This window comes from Furipterus horrens, unplaced genomic scaffold (assembly GCF_987537825.1).
Source record: "Furipterus horrens unplaced genomic scaffold, mFurHor1.1.pri manual_scaffold_10, whole genome shotgun sequence".
Lineage (NCBI taxonomy): Eukaryota > Metazoa > Chordata > Mammalia > Chiroptera > Furipteridae > Furipterus > Furipterus horrens.
Window position 1 is genome coordinate 72,190,526 of NW_028327180.1, and position 17,701 is coordinate 72,208,226.

The 17,701-nt window shown below is 49.6% G+C and overlaps 1 protein-coding gene across 1 annotated transcript; it reads left to right on the forward strand.

The window, feature by feature from the left end:
* Positions 1–755: 755 nt before the first annotated feature.
* On the forward strand, positions 756–14,470 carry SPRY4 (sprouty RTK signaling antagonist 4). The gene is made up of 2 exons (XM_090288093.1): positions 756–972; positions 11,004–14,470. The coding sequence occupies exon 2, from the start codon at positions 11,051–11,053 to the stop codon at positions 11,948–11,950; it is 900 nt and encodes a 299-aa protein (XP_090144219.1). The 5' UTR covers positions 756–972; positions 11,004–11,050; the 3' UTR covers positions 11,951–14,470.
* Positions 14,471–17,701: the final 3,231 nt, after the last annotated feature.

Consider the following 17,701-nt stretch of genomic DNA (forward strand, 5'->3'; position numbering starts at 1 on the left):
CCAGCATCGCCTTTGAGGCGGGGGGCGGAGGGGGGGTGTACTGGAGCCGGAAGAAGCCTCGGCCCTGTCACTGTCCACACCCAAGAAATGGGGGAAGGGGTGGTCTGCACTCAAGGGAGACTCAGCCTCCGGAAAGGAACTAGATTCACTCAGTAACTCCCATTCCGCCCCTCTTTGATATGGACGTTTGACGTTTTCTTAATTACGGGTAAACGCGCTTCAAGACCCCTCCCCCGACGCCGCTAATCTAGAGAAAGAGAAGGCCCCCAGCAGGGGTCTTCCAGTTCCTGGCCCCCATGACTGCCTTTGGTGGGTAGAGATCCCTAAATTTAGGTATGTCCTCCCCCGCCCAGCTATCGGCCTAGTATCCAAAGGCTGCAGTGCCCCCGCCCCCCAGCGACACTGAAGGTTGCTGCCCTGGCCCGCAGTGGCGTGAAGGTGGCCTTTACCTCCTCTCGCAGGCTGGGAGGGGGCACAGCCCGCGCAGCTGAGGCAGCTGCAGCAGTCGCCGCCGCCCTCCATTCATTTAATTAAAAAAAAAAAGAAAAAGACAACAACCTCCACCCCTCTGTAAAAAAAAGACGGCCCCTGGAGGAGCGAGAGTCAGCCCCAGCAATCATGGGTTAAGTTCTTTTCCGGCCCCCCATTCATAAAAAAAAAAAAAAAAAAAGCAGCGCATGCGCGCGCGGGGGTCTCTTGTGCCCACCCATTCATAGAATCCAGAACGGCGCGCGTGCGCACTGGAGCTCCTTTCCCTCCCATTCATAAAAAAGCCATTTTCCCAGGCAGTGGTTGCAACACCGCCGCGGAGGCAGCTAGAGAAGCTGACAGCGCGGAGCTGGCGGTGCTAAGCGCAGGAAGCGGTGCCGGTTTCTTCGACCGGCGTCTGCGAGGGCAGCGCCGTCTGACCCGCTCGGGTTAGGGGATTTGCACAGACGTGGAGCAATGCTTGTGACTCTGCGTCTCCTCAAAGTAAGTCCCTGGCCGGTTTCGGGATCCGAAAGTGCCCCACTCTGAGGCGCGACGCGACTGCCCCTCGGGCTGGGGCAAATGGTGTGCTATTTCTAGGCACGCCTCAGTGTTCCTTCCCTCTCTCAGTGCCTCCTTAAGCCTCTGCGGTGCGCCGCAGCTCTCGGACGCCCTGGGCTGGGCCGGCACGGCTCCGGGGGTGTTCACAGCCTGGCACTGGCGTTTGCAACCCCCGGGCATTGCCAAGCCCGGCTTCCCTACACTCTGCGACTAGGGAAGCTCCGTGCGTGCCCCGGGAGTTTACCTCTGGCCTGGCCCCTTTTCTTCTACCACCACCCGCCTTGGGTGCTAGAACGGGAGGCTCTGGGCTCCATAAGGAGCCACCTTTTGAGTCCGGTGGGCGCCCTCGCCCAGGGCAGCTCGCCTACCCCGGGCTCGTTACCTACGATGCCAGTTCTTTTGTAGGTCTATCTCTCCAGCTCGCCGCAGCGGCCTATGCTCGACGTAGGTTTTTCTTTGCCCATCGGAGTCATAACGGACTGGCTTTTTTCCCCTTCTCTGCCTTCTCCCCTCGATGGTCAGTGCCGGACTGGCTCGGGACTGAGCATTTCTGTTCCCTCTTTTCGGAGAGGCGGTTCCTCGCCGTCTGACCTTTGCTCTGCTGCCGTATTTTATGCCGTGCAACTACCTTGCAGTTGCCTTTCCTTTTCCCGGCCCCTGCAGGGCCTGAGGCTCCTTGGCCTCCTTGTGTCTCCCTATCCCCGGGCACCGAGCTGTGCCAGGCGCCGGGGCCCCCGGACCGCTGTGGGGCTGTGGTGGGGGCTGAAGGTGCGTTTACATAACGCCTGGCGTGTGGGAGGTGGAGGAAGAGGTTGCGTGCGTAGGAGAGATAAGACTCCTGCTTTCCCTCCTTCCTTCTTGGTAGTACCAGGCTTGACATCACCGAGAGGAGAGGATAGAGACGGTACGTTCTGAAAAGTCTGAATCGCCAAGGCCACGGGGGCAGTGAAGGGGGGTGAGGGCGGATTTGGCCAGCTAGGGCAGCTGGAGCTTGGCTCCATCACTGGGGCCAGGGCTGTGCCCAGTTCCCCCTCTATGCAGACGATCAAAAAGCACTTAGACAGTAGCTGCTCTTGTGCAAGAAGACGGTTTCTCAATTCTTTTGACTGGGGGGTTGTGGGCAGAGAAGGCAAAAGAGATGGAAAATGGTGGCGTGGCTGAGCAATGGACGGGAGAAGCGTACTGAAGGGGCTGGACGGTGGAGAGAGGGGAGAGCTGTAGCTGCCTCATTCACCAGCTGCTGGATGGGCATCCATATTGCCAAGCCTGGGTGAGGGCAGGAGGCTGCCTTTTGGCGGATGGAGGCTTTAGGAGTCCCCCAGCATGGTTAGTGCTGAAAGGAAAATGATGTGGGTTCAGAAGAGTGACCAGACCCAGTGGAGAACCCCCTTTTTCCTGCCTCCAAATAACTGGCATGATTCTCTTCAGTTTGGGGAGGGGCGGTAGCAAGTGCGTGTGTCTGGTTAGCTGACCAAGATTCTGCAATCTTTCTGATGAGCCTCTAGGAGATACAAAGCTGTAAGCTGAAGGCCCAGAGCATTTAGGAAAAGGTGGGTTTATCAATTTCTTAATAAGCTCAGTCTGGCCTGAGGTGTTCTACCTAATGTTGCACTGTTGATTTCACAATGCTTAGATTAGAGTTCACTGGATCTTCACATCAATGGAGCATAAACATCTGAAATTTTCAGCTCTTTTCCCCTTCTCTGTATGGGTGTGGGACAGAGTAGGAAAGGAGGGCTGCAGTTGGTTTCTCCCTCTTCAGCAGAAGGGTGGGAAAGTTGTAGACATGTCCTGAGTGAAACTGAATTTCCTTCTTCCCAGCCCTTGGGGGAGGGCCAGTAGGCTCCAGGCAAATCCTAACTGATCAGTGCACACACTGACCATCTGAGCTGTGTGGCCCGTCCTGGGTAGGGGTATTTTTGGTGGTGGATTTCTGAAATCTTGATGGATGCATGCATGTTGGTCAGCTAGAATGAGGAACACTTTAAAGACATGTCTTGATTGTCTTCCTTTTTAGATTCTGAACTCAAGGAGTCATTCCCCTTTCTGTGGCACGTAAATGCTCTTCTCATTCCCACAGCTTTTCCATTTTCCAGATTACCCTCTGAAATGGCAAGGTCTCCTTAAAGCTTTGGTTGTGCTTGGTGGGAGGAGACAAGACACACAGACTTAGAATGATTCTTGGCTAAAGCAGGGCAGGAGCTAGGGGCTGGTGACCATTTGGAGCTCTCTGATACCATTTCTGTCCTTCCAGAATGTGGAGAGATGAAGCTCTGGAATTGCACCCTCTGTCCAGTTCATACTGTCTTACTCCACTCCCCCATAAACCTGACAGTGCCGTTGCCCAGTTTCACTGATAGGAATAACAAATAAGGCAGCCTTTCGGTACAAAATTTGATAATCAGTGATATAAAAATTAAGGGCAGAAAAAACACCCGTTAACACCCGCAGAAGTGACCCGTGACCCTCAAGGGTACTTACTCTGGGGCTTAATACTTAGGGATCACATATGGGGATTTCTTTTCCAATTCCTGATGCTAAAAGTCCTTCAGGTGTGACATCTTCCAAGCCCCTATGTGGGGCCCCTAAAAGCCATCTGGGTCTTGGTACCAAGGAGGCTTAGAAAGGAGCCACCTCCCTTTTTTCAGAAAAGTTCAGCGTTCTTCGAGAGTTATGACAGTTACAGCATTTAATTAGTTCTGAATCCACAATGCCTGTCATCCAGTCCCTATTAAAGTGGATATTCCCTTGCAAGGAAAACTCGGGAAAGGGTTCTTGCACAAATCTCTAGAACTAGTTGAAAATTCGGATTTGGGATGTAGATGAGACAGTGTTAAGGAAGGAGAATGGCGAGAGTGGAGAAGTTTCCTCCTCTTGGCCAACCTGGATCTCCCTGACAGAGGGGAAAGCAGTGACTCATTTGGGATAGATTTTTGCTCTTTTCAAAAGAGCCAGAGAAAGAAAGTGATAAGAGCAACATAATGAAAACTGTTTTACTCCTTCCAGACCAAGGTAGGAACTGGGTCAGAGCAGATCGTGGTTAGGAAACCTGGAAAGCTCCAGACCTTAGTCTCCCCCTCTGCAGAATGGGGAGGAGGAACTCCTCCTGTGGGGCCAGGGTCATCTGTGGAACTAACAAGTGTGAAGGACTGGGACTGTGCTACTTGTACTACTGAGCACCTAGTCAGAGGGGGTCTGTTTGTAAGGGAGCTCCTTCCTACACAGGAGGTATGTGGTGTTACATGATGTAAGAGATGGCATATTCTTGGCTCTCAGGGGGCCTGGGGCCACCCTGCAGGTCTGGACAGCTGACCAGGCTGAGGATGTATCCGGGACATGTGGCTGGGCTTAAGAAGCTTCACTGTTCAGTTGTGATCGCAATTGTTCTTTCCAAGGACAGTCAGTAGAGGAAGCAAGGGCACTGGGGAGGGAGGACAGATGTGCTGGGTGTAGTGGAGGAGGAAAGAGGCCCTTCTAGGGCAGGTGGCCATTTGCAGAAGACTGGTTTCCCTTGTCAGGTAGTCTTTCTTTTTCTGCTTGCAGGGAAGAGGGAGGGAGTCATTTCCTGCCCCATCCCAGGAGTAAGCTGAAATCTATTATAAGTTCATTTGTTCCTGGAGGGTGGTGAGATAAGATCATCTTGATGTCAGTGGGAGGGGGCCCTTCGCCAGGGGTCTAAGTTTCTGTGCCCCCACTTTGATGTGGGCCAATTGTTCCAGTGTTAACAGGCTCCTTCTAGTCCCATTCTCTGACTCTTGACTTCCAGTCCCTCTTGAAGGGTATCTGAACAGACAACAATTACGGGGGTATATACATTGAAGCCAGTTAGAATAGCCCAGAGCCAAAGACCCTCTCCCAGTCCTCCTGGGCTGGGGCTTTTGGAGCTCTACTGATGGGTTGTGGAAGACGAAGAGAAGAGGGATGGGAACTGATAACTGGTGATGGGACAAAGTGACGAAAAGCAGCTGTTCTCTTTGGTGATGTATAACAGATAATGGCCAGAGGTGAGCTCCCTAGTGCTGGTGCTGGAGTGGGTGGTAGGGTGAGGAGCAAAGACTCTCAGACAAATCCAGCTGCCTACATGCTTTTTTCTCCCACCAGGGCCACTCTCAACAAAGATGCAGAGATTGTCTTCCTCAGTAGGGTGTAGGGCAGGCAAGTTCCTGGCTTCCCTCCCCCTCCTCTTTAAAGTCTTTTTGAAGCAATAAGTCACTATTTGGTTGGAACTTAATTAACTAAACTGGGATGTTGTCACAAAGAACCAAGCGACAGTGGTGGATAGTGGTGGGCGGGCTCTCTGGCAGCATAGAGACCTTTTTTCCTGAACTGTGAAAGGGTTAAACAACCTCCACTGAAAGAACCTGCTGAGACTGAATGGGGCAGTGCAGAAAATGCCCATTCATTCAGAGCGTCTTGCCAGTTTGTCTCTAACTGACCCCTAGTTTTCAAAGCACGACTGTTGCCGTTTCCTAATATTTCCCAACTCCTCTCCCCAGGATTATAAGTCAAGGGGAAAGGGCAGGGGTGGGCGGGCAGTGCCATCATTTAACAGGCCGCTTGATTCTTTTCAGCCAGCCTGTACCAAGGGGCCTGAGGCTCAGCTCCTCCCCTCAGGTACAAATGCAGTGTCAGGCTCACAGCTGGCCAAGCAGCAAGTACAGGGCTGTGCTCTGGGCTTTCCAATCTCCTGCTGATTCAATATTCTAGGACTCTTTCCCAAAACTCTTTATGGCTTCCTCCAGCGTGGCTCTTCCTTCCCTTTCCCAAAGCCCTAGGCCAGGATACCCCCTCTCTGAACAAGCTCTAGGACCCTTAAAGAATTCAGCTTTACAGGTGGGAGGAGAAGGGATTCTTTCCCATTCCTGGGTTTCCTCTTAGGAACTCTTTAATGGTGAGGGTCCTACAAGTGAAACCCATTCAACTTTAAGAAAACTAAAAATTAAAAAGCACAGTAAACTGGAGGGGCGGGGGAGGTGACAGAGGGATAGCAAAGAAAACAATTGGAAGTGAAAGAAATAATTGATCTCTGAGCCTTCTTTTAATGGCAGATCAAACCCCCAGCCTCTGCATTCCATGCTGAAAATTCCCCTACCTGGAGGCCAGTCTCATATCAGCCCTGCCTGGCTTCATTTCCCAGTTGATTTGGTTAAAAGCTCACAGGTGGCCTGATGTCACGCTGGTGGCAGACTGGGGAGACTTGTAGAGTTGAGGCTGTGAAAATGATTGACGCTTTCATACCTTTCCATGAATAACCAGAAGTCACTGGAAGTCAGGGCTGAGGTGGCAGCCCCTGGGGCATCTGCCCTCTGGGTTTGACCGGTTGCCTGATGACCTGCCAGCTCTATGACACTTTGTTCTAACATTTCTTCCTCTGCAAAATGGGCGTTATCCTCCAAGGTGAGGATTAAGTGAGAAAATCAAGGGCTTAGTATAGAGCCTAACACCAAGAAATGTTTCATAAATATTAGCTGCTTCCACTTCCATAATTAGTATTTATTAGTATTAGAAGGTTGGAGTGCAGTGAAAGTTCTCTTTCCTCGTTCTAATCCCTGAGACCACCTAAAACTCGATGGAGGTGCTTCTCTGGCTAAGTGGAGTGCTGGCTTTGTTTCTCTGTCCACAATCTTCCAAATTGGCCATCAGTCTTCCAAATAGCCTAAATGAGGCAAAGCCTCCTTTCTCTTATTTATATTATAAATATCTTCCTTCCTTGCAAGGGAAGCAGAGTACATATTAAACTGCACTTAAGTTCATCAGTGTTGCTTAGACTCTGGAGGGTGGGTGTGTCCCTGGGAGTTGAGATTGATCTTCTAAACCAACTGAGGATTGTTTTTTCTTTTTCTTTTTTTTTTCCTTTTCTTTTCTTTTCTTTGAAACTTCATTTAGCTGTGCTGAGAGGTTATCAAACAGGCTGTTCCAGAAGTTGTTTTTCTTTGTCAGCCAAATGAATTCAGCCCTCCTGTGGAGGGCCCCTGCTAATGGGGAGGTGAGGCCATGAGGCCTAAGAAGGTTTGAGCAGTTCAGCTTTGAGCCAGCAGCTAGTTAGTTTTTGCTGAGCTGGTGGCCGGAAGGACATCCTGTATCAGGGTTATGATAGGAAAGATACATTCATATTTTTAATAAGAAAAATATATATGTTTTTTGTTTTAAAATTTTATTTTTCAGTTACAGATGACATACAATATTAGTTACAGGTGTACAACATAGTGATTAATCACCCTGGTAAGTTACCCATTTGACACCATACATAGTTATTGCATGATTATTGACTGCATTCCCCATGCTGTATACATCCCCATGACTTTTTATAACTGGCGATTTTTACTTTTAAATCTCTTTCATCTTTTCATCCATCTGCCTAGCCCCTCTCCCATCTGGCAACCATCAAAATTTGTTCTCTGAATCCATGAGGTGGTTTTTGTTTGTTTGTTTCATTTTTTTAGATCCCACATATAAGTGAAATCATATGGCATTTGTTTTTTGTCTGACTTATTTTACGTATAATACCTTCTAGGTCTATCCATGTTGTTACAAATGGTAAGAGTTCGTTGTTATGGCTGAGTAATATTCCGCTGTACATATGTACCACATCTTCTTTATCCATTTGTCTCTCTGTGGACACCACGGTTGCTTCTGTATCTTGGTTATTGTAAATAATGCTGCAATTAACACAGGGGTGCATATGTCTTTCTGAATTAGTGTTTTGGATTTCAGGGAAGATGCATTTTAGAATATGTTTGATGGAGCCATCTTGGATGCACCCTGTTCCAAGAGAGCTGAGTCATTGTGGACCAAGTTCCCACCCCCATGTCTAGCTCCAGCTGCAGGCCCAGATGTTGACAGCTGTCTCTGGAGAGTGATGGAAGCCTTGCTAATGCCAATATCCCCATTCCCTGCAGGCCCTGCTCCCACTCTGGCTGCCTGATGGGACTTTTTTTTTCCTTCTTTTTTTTTTTTTTTTTTTTTTTTTTAACATTTTACATATTTTTATAGAGAGGAGAAGGGAGGGAGAAAGAAAGGGAGAGAAACATCGGTGTGCAAGAGATACATCAATTGGTTGCCTCTTGCACGCCCCCAAGTGGGGACCCGGCCTGCAACCCAGGCAAGTACCCCAACTGGGAATCAAACCAGCAAACCCTCAGCCACAGGCCAGCACTCAATCCACTGAGCCACACTAACCAGGGTGGGCCTCCATGGGACTATCTGTGAATCTGCCTTCTGATTCCAGAGCCTGTTAAAATCCCTCACACTTTTTGCTTCATCCACAGAAAGTGGTGGTTTTTAAAGAGCCCCAGGAATAGAACTGGGGAAAGAAGAATGGATCATCTCCTTGGGGGAGGGAGCACCCACCCTTCTTCCCACACTCATGGCAAGTCCCAGTCCTGGTCCTAAGAGACAAAAAGCCCAAACATGGGGCAATACATATAGCCTTCAAACAATTACAGACATTTTATTGGCAGGACTGTGAGTATTTGTGACCTGAGCTTCTAAAATAACAGAATCGCGTTGTCTTTGCCTGGGGTGGGGGTTCTGGCTCAGGAACCTCTTGGCTGGTGCCAGAGTATTATCCTATGCCTCCGTCAGCATTTCCCATTCTTATGCCTAGTCACACCTTTTCCTCCAGGCAAAGGCCATGGGGCTTCTAACTCTCTTCTGCTGACCTCAAACCCATTTATTCTAGAGACAAGGCTTTGGAACCCCTGTGCAGGCTAAGTGGGCTGAGGTAGCATTTCCTGAAGTTCCTCCCCCATGGCAGACCTGATCCTTGGAAAAACTCGGATGCTTGTGTGCCATTTCCCATCCAGCCCTGACCACAGGAGGCTACCTTGGCAAATGACTACTTGGTGGCAGACCTGCCAGATACTTAAGCTAACTCTGCCATGGGGAAGTCTCCCGTTTGAAGAAGATGCTCTCTTTTCATCTGGAGGTAACATGGAGGCAGGAGGCAGGATGCAGGCGCTGTGACTGGCCAGAATTTCTCCAAGAGGGGAAAAACCTTGAACAGAAATATACCAGCATCTTTTAAGTAGGTAGGGCTGTGGGAGCAAAGCCAATATAGTTCATGCCCTATGCGAATGAGGAAAGAACAGTTGACTGAGCACTGAACCTTATAGAAAAGGGTTTTTTGCATTTGGCAGTATAGATGATATACTGATGAGAATCCTGTGGATAAGCTCCCTTTTATCCCCTTCATGAACTTTGCATCTAGAGCTAGCTCTTTTATTTCAGATGGACTGGAAAGCATTTAAGGAAGCCCTTCCCCGACAATTTTAACCATTGCTGATAAAAACCATTGTTTCCAAGTAGGGGAATGTAATACCAAGATGCCTCAAATACCTTTTTTATTTCCTCTTCACTCCTTACTATAGACATTGAGAAGTATGGACAAGTCACCGGGCAAGGTGACATTCTCCTGTGATTGGAATATTGCGATGGACCAACTGTCCCAAGTCTGGAGCAGGATAGGGAAGTGGAAACCTATCCACACCCCCTTCTTAGGCATCATCTTTGTGAGAAGATGAACCTAACGGCTGAGGCCCAGGGTCCGCTCTCCTAATTAGAACCTTGTTAGCATCTTGAAAAAGCATTTACTGAAACCCCACCCCACAACACACATTATTCCGGGGGCCCCTCCCTTTTTTTAAGACAGTTATCTTCCCCTTCTATCCACACAGCCTGTTTTGTCCCCCACCCCCAGTAGAATCTAGAATCTTCCCAGAGTCTAATCTTTCTCTTGGATTCCAAATCATGTCCCCTTGGGCAGAGGTCTTGGCCTTCTGCTGCTATTTCTTTAAATTGATCTCCAGCCGAATTCCGAATGTAAAGGTCAGCAGGCGAGGAAATGGCACTTCTAATAGAAAACAATGTGCACTTTCTAAATTTGAACCAAGCCGTTTCCGCTCTTTGATTTAAGTGACTTCCTGGGGTTCCGTGTCAGGCACTGCAGTCGAATCTCTGGCAGGATTCCAACTTAAAATTGCACTCTCTCGGTGAAATTAGAAACTGATCCAGGGTTGGCTTAGCTATTCTAGTAAATAGCATTTAGGCAGAATGTTCGGCTCAGCACTTAGAAATGGGTGATGTGAGTGCCCCTCGAGAGGATTTCCCATCCACGTTGTCAGAGGCGCACCTACCCACGGGTTATGAGCTGCTGGAGGTTGCTGCTTGTAGACGTGCTAGTAATAAGTTAATATCCTGGACGTGCTGGAGTTAGCTACAGCCCTTCCTTCTCTGGTGACTGAAATCAGGCTTTTGTTTATCCAGCTGATAAACTTTATGGGTGCACACAGGGACTGTCTCTCGTGGTCACCACATCCTCAGCACAATGCTTGGCACAGAGTGCTCATTAGTGCTCAGGAAATCCAAACTGTATCTCTCTGGGATGGTGATAAATTACTGAGCACTTGCTGTATGCCAGGCAAGCTGTGAGGTACTGGATATATATTTTCTTACGTAATCCTCACAAGAACCCATTGTATAGTTGACAAGACTAAGGCAGAAGGGAGGATTCGAAGTTGGATCTGGTTCTGGAACCTGTGTTTATCACCATGGATCTATCTTAAAAATAAGGAGCATGTTTCACAGAGCTTACAAGAATGAACTCAGATGGCTCAGGTTTGAGTCCTGGTTCTGCTACTGATAGTTTTGTGTGACTTTGGATAAGCTATTTTGAACATTAGTGTTTTATAACTAGAAAAAGGATAATAATAGTAGTAATAGTTGTGTTTCAGAGTTATTGTGAAGAGGTAGTGATATTTTTGATACTTACCAAGTGCTAAATAAGTAATTCTTACCACTTACTATTATTGTTCTTGTCATTATAAACCATCTAAGCCTTAATGCTGGAGAGGCCACCAAGGGGAAACCAGTGCCCATTTAATTTGGGTTCCCAAGGACCTGATGGGGGTAGGGGTATTAACAGGCCAAATACTGACGCCTGGAATCCTATTCTCTTTTCCTCCCCCCACCCCCAGGGCCCCTAGAAGCCTGTTTCTCAGCGCAGTCCAGGACCACCAGCCCCATGGAGCCCCCAATTTCACAGAGCGCCCCCTTGACTCCCAGCTCAGTCATGGTCCAGCCCCTTCTTGACAGCCGTATGCCCCACAGCCGGCTCCAGCACCCACTCACCATCCTCCCCATCGACCAGATGAAGACCAGTCACGTGGAGAACGACTACATAGACAACCCTGGCCTGGCACCCCCAACGGGCCCTAAGCGGACCCGGGGTGGGGCCCCAGAGCTTGCCCCTACGCCTGCCCGCTGTGACCAGGATGTCACCCACCACTGGATCTCCTTCAGCGGGCGTCCCAGCTCTGTGAGCAGCAGCAGCAGCACGTCCTCCGACCAGCGGCTCTTAGACCACATGGCACCACCACCTGTGGCTGACCAGGCCTCCCCCAGGGCTGTGCGCATCCAGCCCAAGGCAGTCCACTGTAAGCCGCTGGACCTGAAGGGCCCAGCAGCCCCGCCGGAGCTGGACAAGCACTTCTTGCTGTGTGAGGCCTGTGGGAAGTGTAAGTGCAAGGAGTGCGTGTCACCCCGGACGTTGCCCTCCTGCTGGGTCTGCAACCAGGAGTGCCTCTGCTCGGCCCAGACCCTGGTCAACTATGGCACCTGCATGTGCCTGGTACAAGGTGTCTTCTACCACTGCACCAACGAGGATGATGAGGGCTCCTGCGCCGACCACCCCTGCTCCTGTTCCCATTCAAACTGCTGCGCCCGCTGGTCCTTCATGGGTGCCCTCTCCCTGGTGCTGCCCTGCCTGCTCTGCTACCTGCCCGCCACCGGCTGTGTGAAGCTGGCCCAGCGCGGCTACGACCACCTGCGTCGCCCTGGTTGCCGCTGCAAGCACACGAACAGCGTCATCTGCAAGGCAGCCACCAGTGACGCCAAGGCTAGCAGACCCGACAAGCCTTTCTGACACTTTGGGTCGAAGCTCCCTGCGCTCCCCTGGGCAGCTTGGTTCCCTTCTGCCACCTGAGAAGACTGCAGCAAGGCCAGAGGTTCTAGTGTCCTGAGGCTGACTTTGCCAGTCTGCCCACCTTGGCTTCTGAAGAAACAGACAGCCCCTATCACCCACCCTCTTCCTGAAAAGGATGAAGAAGCACTTTGGGTTTTTTCAAGGTCCTGGAACTCTGTGTGAAACAAGACAGTGGCAGGGGTGTGGTGTGGTTTTGGGGGGGATTTTTCTTTTTCAGAAGACAGAACACAGATGTGGCCACATATCCGGAAGTTGCAGCTGCTTGAATGCCTTCCCAGTCTCCCCCCCCCCCCCCCCCTTTCCCATTCTCTTTGACCGCCTGGGAGGAACCACTAACTAACTGAGTGGCCAGGGGACCTTTGAAGAAGACCCTTGGAGTCTTGACAGCTGTATCTTTGTCTCCCCCGACCCCCTACAATTTGCCTGACACCTTGGGGAAGGTGTAGACCCTGACAGTCCCTGTTGTATATATTGGGAGCCCCTGAGAACAGAGGATGGCCAGTGAGTCCAGGCCTTGTTCCTCGCTGTCTCCCTGGAGCCACGGATGGATTTAGGACCACTACACAGAGCGCCTCTCCCTTCTAGCTCCAACGCTCCTGGGGAAGTTGCACTCATAACACCGTCCGCCAGTTCTTACTGAGTCACAGACTCACCTGCCTGCTGCTTGTCCCGAAGTCTCTCTACCCAAATCCTTTACAGAAACTATGGGCCGAGAAGCCCAGGGCGGCAGTTGCGAGACCAAATATCATTTTGCCAATGAGTCTGAGGCTGTGGTCTCCGGATCCAGTCATTATGTTTTTATAGAATAATTAAACCAGATGCTAATGGTGTTTTAGAAAATAATAATAAAACACTTGCTTCCTTTTGGGCCACCCCCAGGAAGGGCTGATTTCAAAATCTGGGGGCGAGCAACCTCAAGGAACACAATCCCCCTCCCCACCAAGAAGAGGATTTTAACAGCAAAGAAGAGAGGCAGCACCTCCCACTGGCAGAGTGACAGTGGAGCGGGGATGGGTGCTGGTGTCGTCTCTTCTGATTCTGCTGCTTGCTGTCGTAGCCTTTTGTGTACAGTGATGTGTCTGTATCTTTAGTGTAAATAGACAGATGATGGAAAAAGTCTATTTTAGTGTTAGGAAGCCCTGGTGGGAGAGTCGGAAGAATGCAGGTGGGGGAAAGATTCTCCGGGGGTTTTTGGGGTTGAGCCCTGCTCTGGTGCACGGCCACACCACCCCCTCTCGACAGCCCCCAAAGACGTAGCAACTCTTTCTCTCAAGGTGCTAAAGAACTCAAAGTGCAGCACGTCCAGTGGGTAGGTACTTGTTGCATGCAAACGCTGTAGTGTCTCTGGTCCTTCTCCCTCGCCGTTGTGCGGGGGTATTGCTTCACGTGGTATTTTGTGTCCCCTGTCCCCCACTCCCCTCCCCTCAATGAGAGGAAGTGGCCTGGGTCAGAAAAGCCACCCCAGGGGAAGTTGGAAGTGCATTAGGTGGAAAGCATTTGTAGCACTTCCAGTTTGTTCTGGAGGAACTACTGCCTCCAGGAAGGAGGCAGGGAGCTGTGATTGGCATATGCCCAGTGCCTCTCAAGAACTATCTTTTCCCCCTTCTTGAAGACTAGTAACATCTTATGATTCCCAGTAAGTTAATTGTAACCATGAGTATTTATTGATTGGAGGCAAGGAGGGGAGGGTCTTATTATTTTAGGCTCTATTTATATAACGTTCGCTAGCTTGTAAAAGGCAAATAAGAAATATTGCATCTCCGTTGTCTATGGCTGATTCACGTAGCTACCCTTGCCACAGTCGCGATGAATGTGTGGATGTTCTTGCACAAATGGAGGGAATGGTAGGAAAAAACACATTCAGCCAACCACTTATACTAATTGAATGTATCAGATGTGTATTGAAGGGACTGGAGATGTTTTCCTCAGAATAGGTGTGCAGAGGTTACCCCCAAAACAAGAGGGCACAAGTCCACTCTCGGGGAGGCCTCGGAACTTTCCGAGAGCCCCTCCCTCAGGAGTCTCCATGGGAAGCTTGACCCAGTGGCAAAGTGCACTTTGGTGATGGTGTCCCACACACCCGTTCTGTGGAGAATTGATTTACATAAGCTGTGTATACACACGCACCGACCCCACCCAGCCTCTATCTACATAGACCTTGTTTCTGGCAAACAGCCTCCTGAACCCTGACTTTGTGTACATAGTTGTAAACACGGTTTTTTTCTGGGTTTTGGTTTTCTTTTTACTTTTTTTTTCCCCCACCCCCGTTTTGGCTTGTTCTTTTTAGTTTGCATTCAACCTGCTAGATGGATGTCTGCAGACCTCGGGGCACCCTGTGTGCTCAGCGTGACGGGAAGCAGTGGGGCAGCTTGGGTCCTCCCCCCGGCTCTGTTGCAGAGCTGTCCCTTGGCATTTTTTTTCTCGGCTTGAAAAAGCAAACAAGGAAACTGGCTTGCCTGTGGGCCACTGAGTGGTCAGGGGCCACTGAGGGACGAAGCTCTCTGTAACATGGCACATTTCTGTGGCTGCTCTGGCTGATTGTGCTTACTGTCACCAGTGGCTTGCTAGGCTGGGTTAGTCCTCATCTTGACCTTTGTTGAAAAGTGCAGGCTGGTTCCCACTTCTCAACCTGGAGTGGGGTGGCGGTTCCGCCTGGAACAGGGGGTGGGGCCCACAGGCCTTGGTCCAGGACACTTGTCCTGGGGGACCTTGGCTGCTCCTACCCCCAGGGTGGGTCTGCAAACCCAACACTCCAGCAAGCATCCTGGGAGCAGTCTAGGATAGCAGAGCCCTCCCAGGTGAATGACGGGCACAGCCAAGGCTTCTGGCAGTCCCTGGCTGGAAGGAGGTGGAGACCAGTCTCTGCTGACAGAGATGAAAGATCTTCATGCGATGCGTTCTGAAGTCTGCGTGGGTGCTCATTATACATCAAGTGAGCCCCCCAGTTAGACAATGACTTGTCCAAGGTTGCACAACACGGAAAGTGTTGGTTGGGACCAGCACCCAGAATCTTGCCACCTCAAAGCTTCCTGTTCTCCCATGTTGCCCCAGGAGATGTCCAATGGCGTGCGAGCAGCACAACTCGGCACTGCAGAACTCGGTTCGCTAGGGCATCCTCGAGCTTCACCAGCCTTCTGCTTCACGCCTTCCGTGAGCATTTTCATGCCCTCCGCTTACTGTGACAGTAGGTGACAATTCTTGCGCTGCCATTTTTTTGCTGTGGGAAACTCCGTGTGGTGTCTTGTCTTGCTCTCTTCTCACTGCCCCCCAGTTAGGTTTCCTGTTACAAACAGGAAAGCTGTTCAAGGTTCCCATCCCACCACAGTTCTTACTTCACTCTCCCTCTTCACTATAGTCCCTTCTCAGCCCCACAACAAAAGTTACCACAGAAGGTTCCCTTTGTATAGAATATTTATTTTGAAGCTCTATTTTAATAGTATTTATTTTAGAAAGTCTACTATTGTAAGAGTTCTTCTGTTTGTGAAGAAAAAAACAAGTTAAAACTGAATGTACTGATCTAGAAAATATATATAAATATATATTGTTAAATATATACAGGACTGCTGTTTCTTGTGTGTGTGTGTGTGTGTTCACAGCCCTTACATTCCACCCAGCAAGGCCTAGTTTGTCCAAGAACACTCACTGAATGGAAGCGTGTCCCCAAGCTCTGGCAGAACCAAAGGGACGGGGAGAGGGCTTTCTGGGCCAGGGCCACCCCTTGCCCTGCACCTAGGAAGGACCTGAGGGCCTCTAGAGGAAAGTTTCACTTTCTCAGGAAACTGAATCCTGCCTGGTGCTGCTAATTCCTCCTCTGGCAAGCCCTCTTGTACATGGGCAAGTATTTGTAACAGACGGACGACAGAATTCAAACTGGGAAGTGGTGGAGGTGGGGAGGATCACCTGACCTGTCCAGTTTACAAGAATTCTGCAGCTTATAGGCCCTTGTGCCCGAAAACACACTGTCATGAACGTACATGCTTGAAGAAGGCAAACAAAAGCCCGGGGCAGATTGGTGGATATTGCACAAAACCAGCCCCTTTCACCTCTAAACCCTTCCACCCATTGAATGTCTTTTCACCCCTTTGCCCTTCTAATGCACCTTCCATCTGTTCCCAATACCCTCTACTCCCAGTATACTCAAACTTGGTAGAAGCCTGGCCACTTTTGAGGCTGTGTAGCTGGGGGAACTTTTTCATTACCTTTAGTTCATATGCCAATTGCAGTGAAAGTTGGACTTTTATTTTGAACATGTGTATACTGCCTCCCCTTTTCTGAAAGAAAAGGAACTGAGCAATAAAGACCTTTTGCTACCAATAAGTAGGGCTGGGGGTGGGTGGGGGCCAGGGGGGTGAAGGGAGAGAGGAGCCTTGGGTCCAGTTCTTGGTTACTCTGGGGTCACCATCATAGGATCTTCCAGTTCTTTGTGAAAGCCTCAGGTTCCTCTAAGACAGCCACACCCATTCCAAGGTCATTGCCCAAGAAGGCACAAAGAATGCTCTTCCTCAATGGGGTCTTGTCTGCTCTACAAATAGAAGAAGAAAGATCAGCCGGCCTCCCTCTGGGCCAGACCTTGTGGCTTGTCCCATTCCCACAGGATGGACAAAGGGTAATTAGTGCTCTGGTATCTGCTGACTGAGGTAAGTAACCGGCACTGAAGGATGCTTTTCTTTTTAATTGGCTCAGTTCCAATGATAGGTAACTTCTTTTTGAAAGTTTGCCTTATAGCACTTTGTAAACAGTACCTGTTTTGGTTAACAGAAATCTGAAGAGGACTTTTGTTTTTATGAAAAAAGGTGAAAAGCGAACAGAAAATGGCGTTCAGCGTTTGCTTTGCAGTGAGCTGATACAGGCAGCCTGCTCCCTGGGCAGTGAGGTTCCCCGCAGCGAGAGTGGCCCCCCCAAGCTCCTTCCCGGGAAGTACACTCAGCATCTTGGCATGCAGTTGCCATCGCTTTGAGCACCTGTGCTTCTCTGTTTTGTGTGTCCGTTAATATGATGTGTCCTGAGGTATCAGAAAAGCCTAAGAGAACTTGTAAGGGTGTTATGCTTGGCATAACACTGGACATAATTAAGCATATTTGGTATGATTTGGTAGGTTATATTTTGGGTCAGAACACTCAAAAAGTTTTCCATATAAACTAATGGTAATTGCTGCTTCAGCTCACGCCATTTTGGACAACAGATGGATTCATAGGAACGCTCTACCTTAGGGTAGTGGAGGGAAAACCCTTACACTGTATACGAGGCTTTGATTCAGTCTTGGGCTCCCTGATGAGTAGGTGCCCCTGGTTCAACTTTGTTGTCTAGTCTTTGGAGATTAAAAATAACAGAAACCTATGCAGGGTCTTGGGCTCTTGGGGAAATGGGAGTTGAATGAATGTGTGCTGCTTTTTTCTTTTTTAATTGGTATCCAGAGGAAATTCCACATACACCTTCCTGTCTTTGCTGGACTGGCCCCTTCTCTTGGCTCCCAGTTATAAAATGGCTTTGGGGTAATGATAATGATTAGTCTTGGTTGACCAGTTTCCTTTTTGCCAGGTACTGAACATACATGTCAGATACCATCCTTCTCTCTTAAGAAGTACAGAAACAGGTTCACAGAAGTTGTCACATGCCTAATAATATTCATGGTTGAGGGGCAGGCAGGAAAAACAGAGTTGAAGATTTTAGCATCTCAATTTGGAGAAGAAG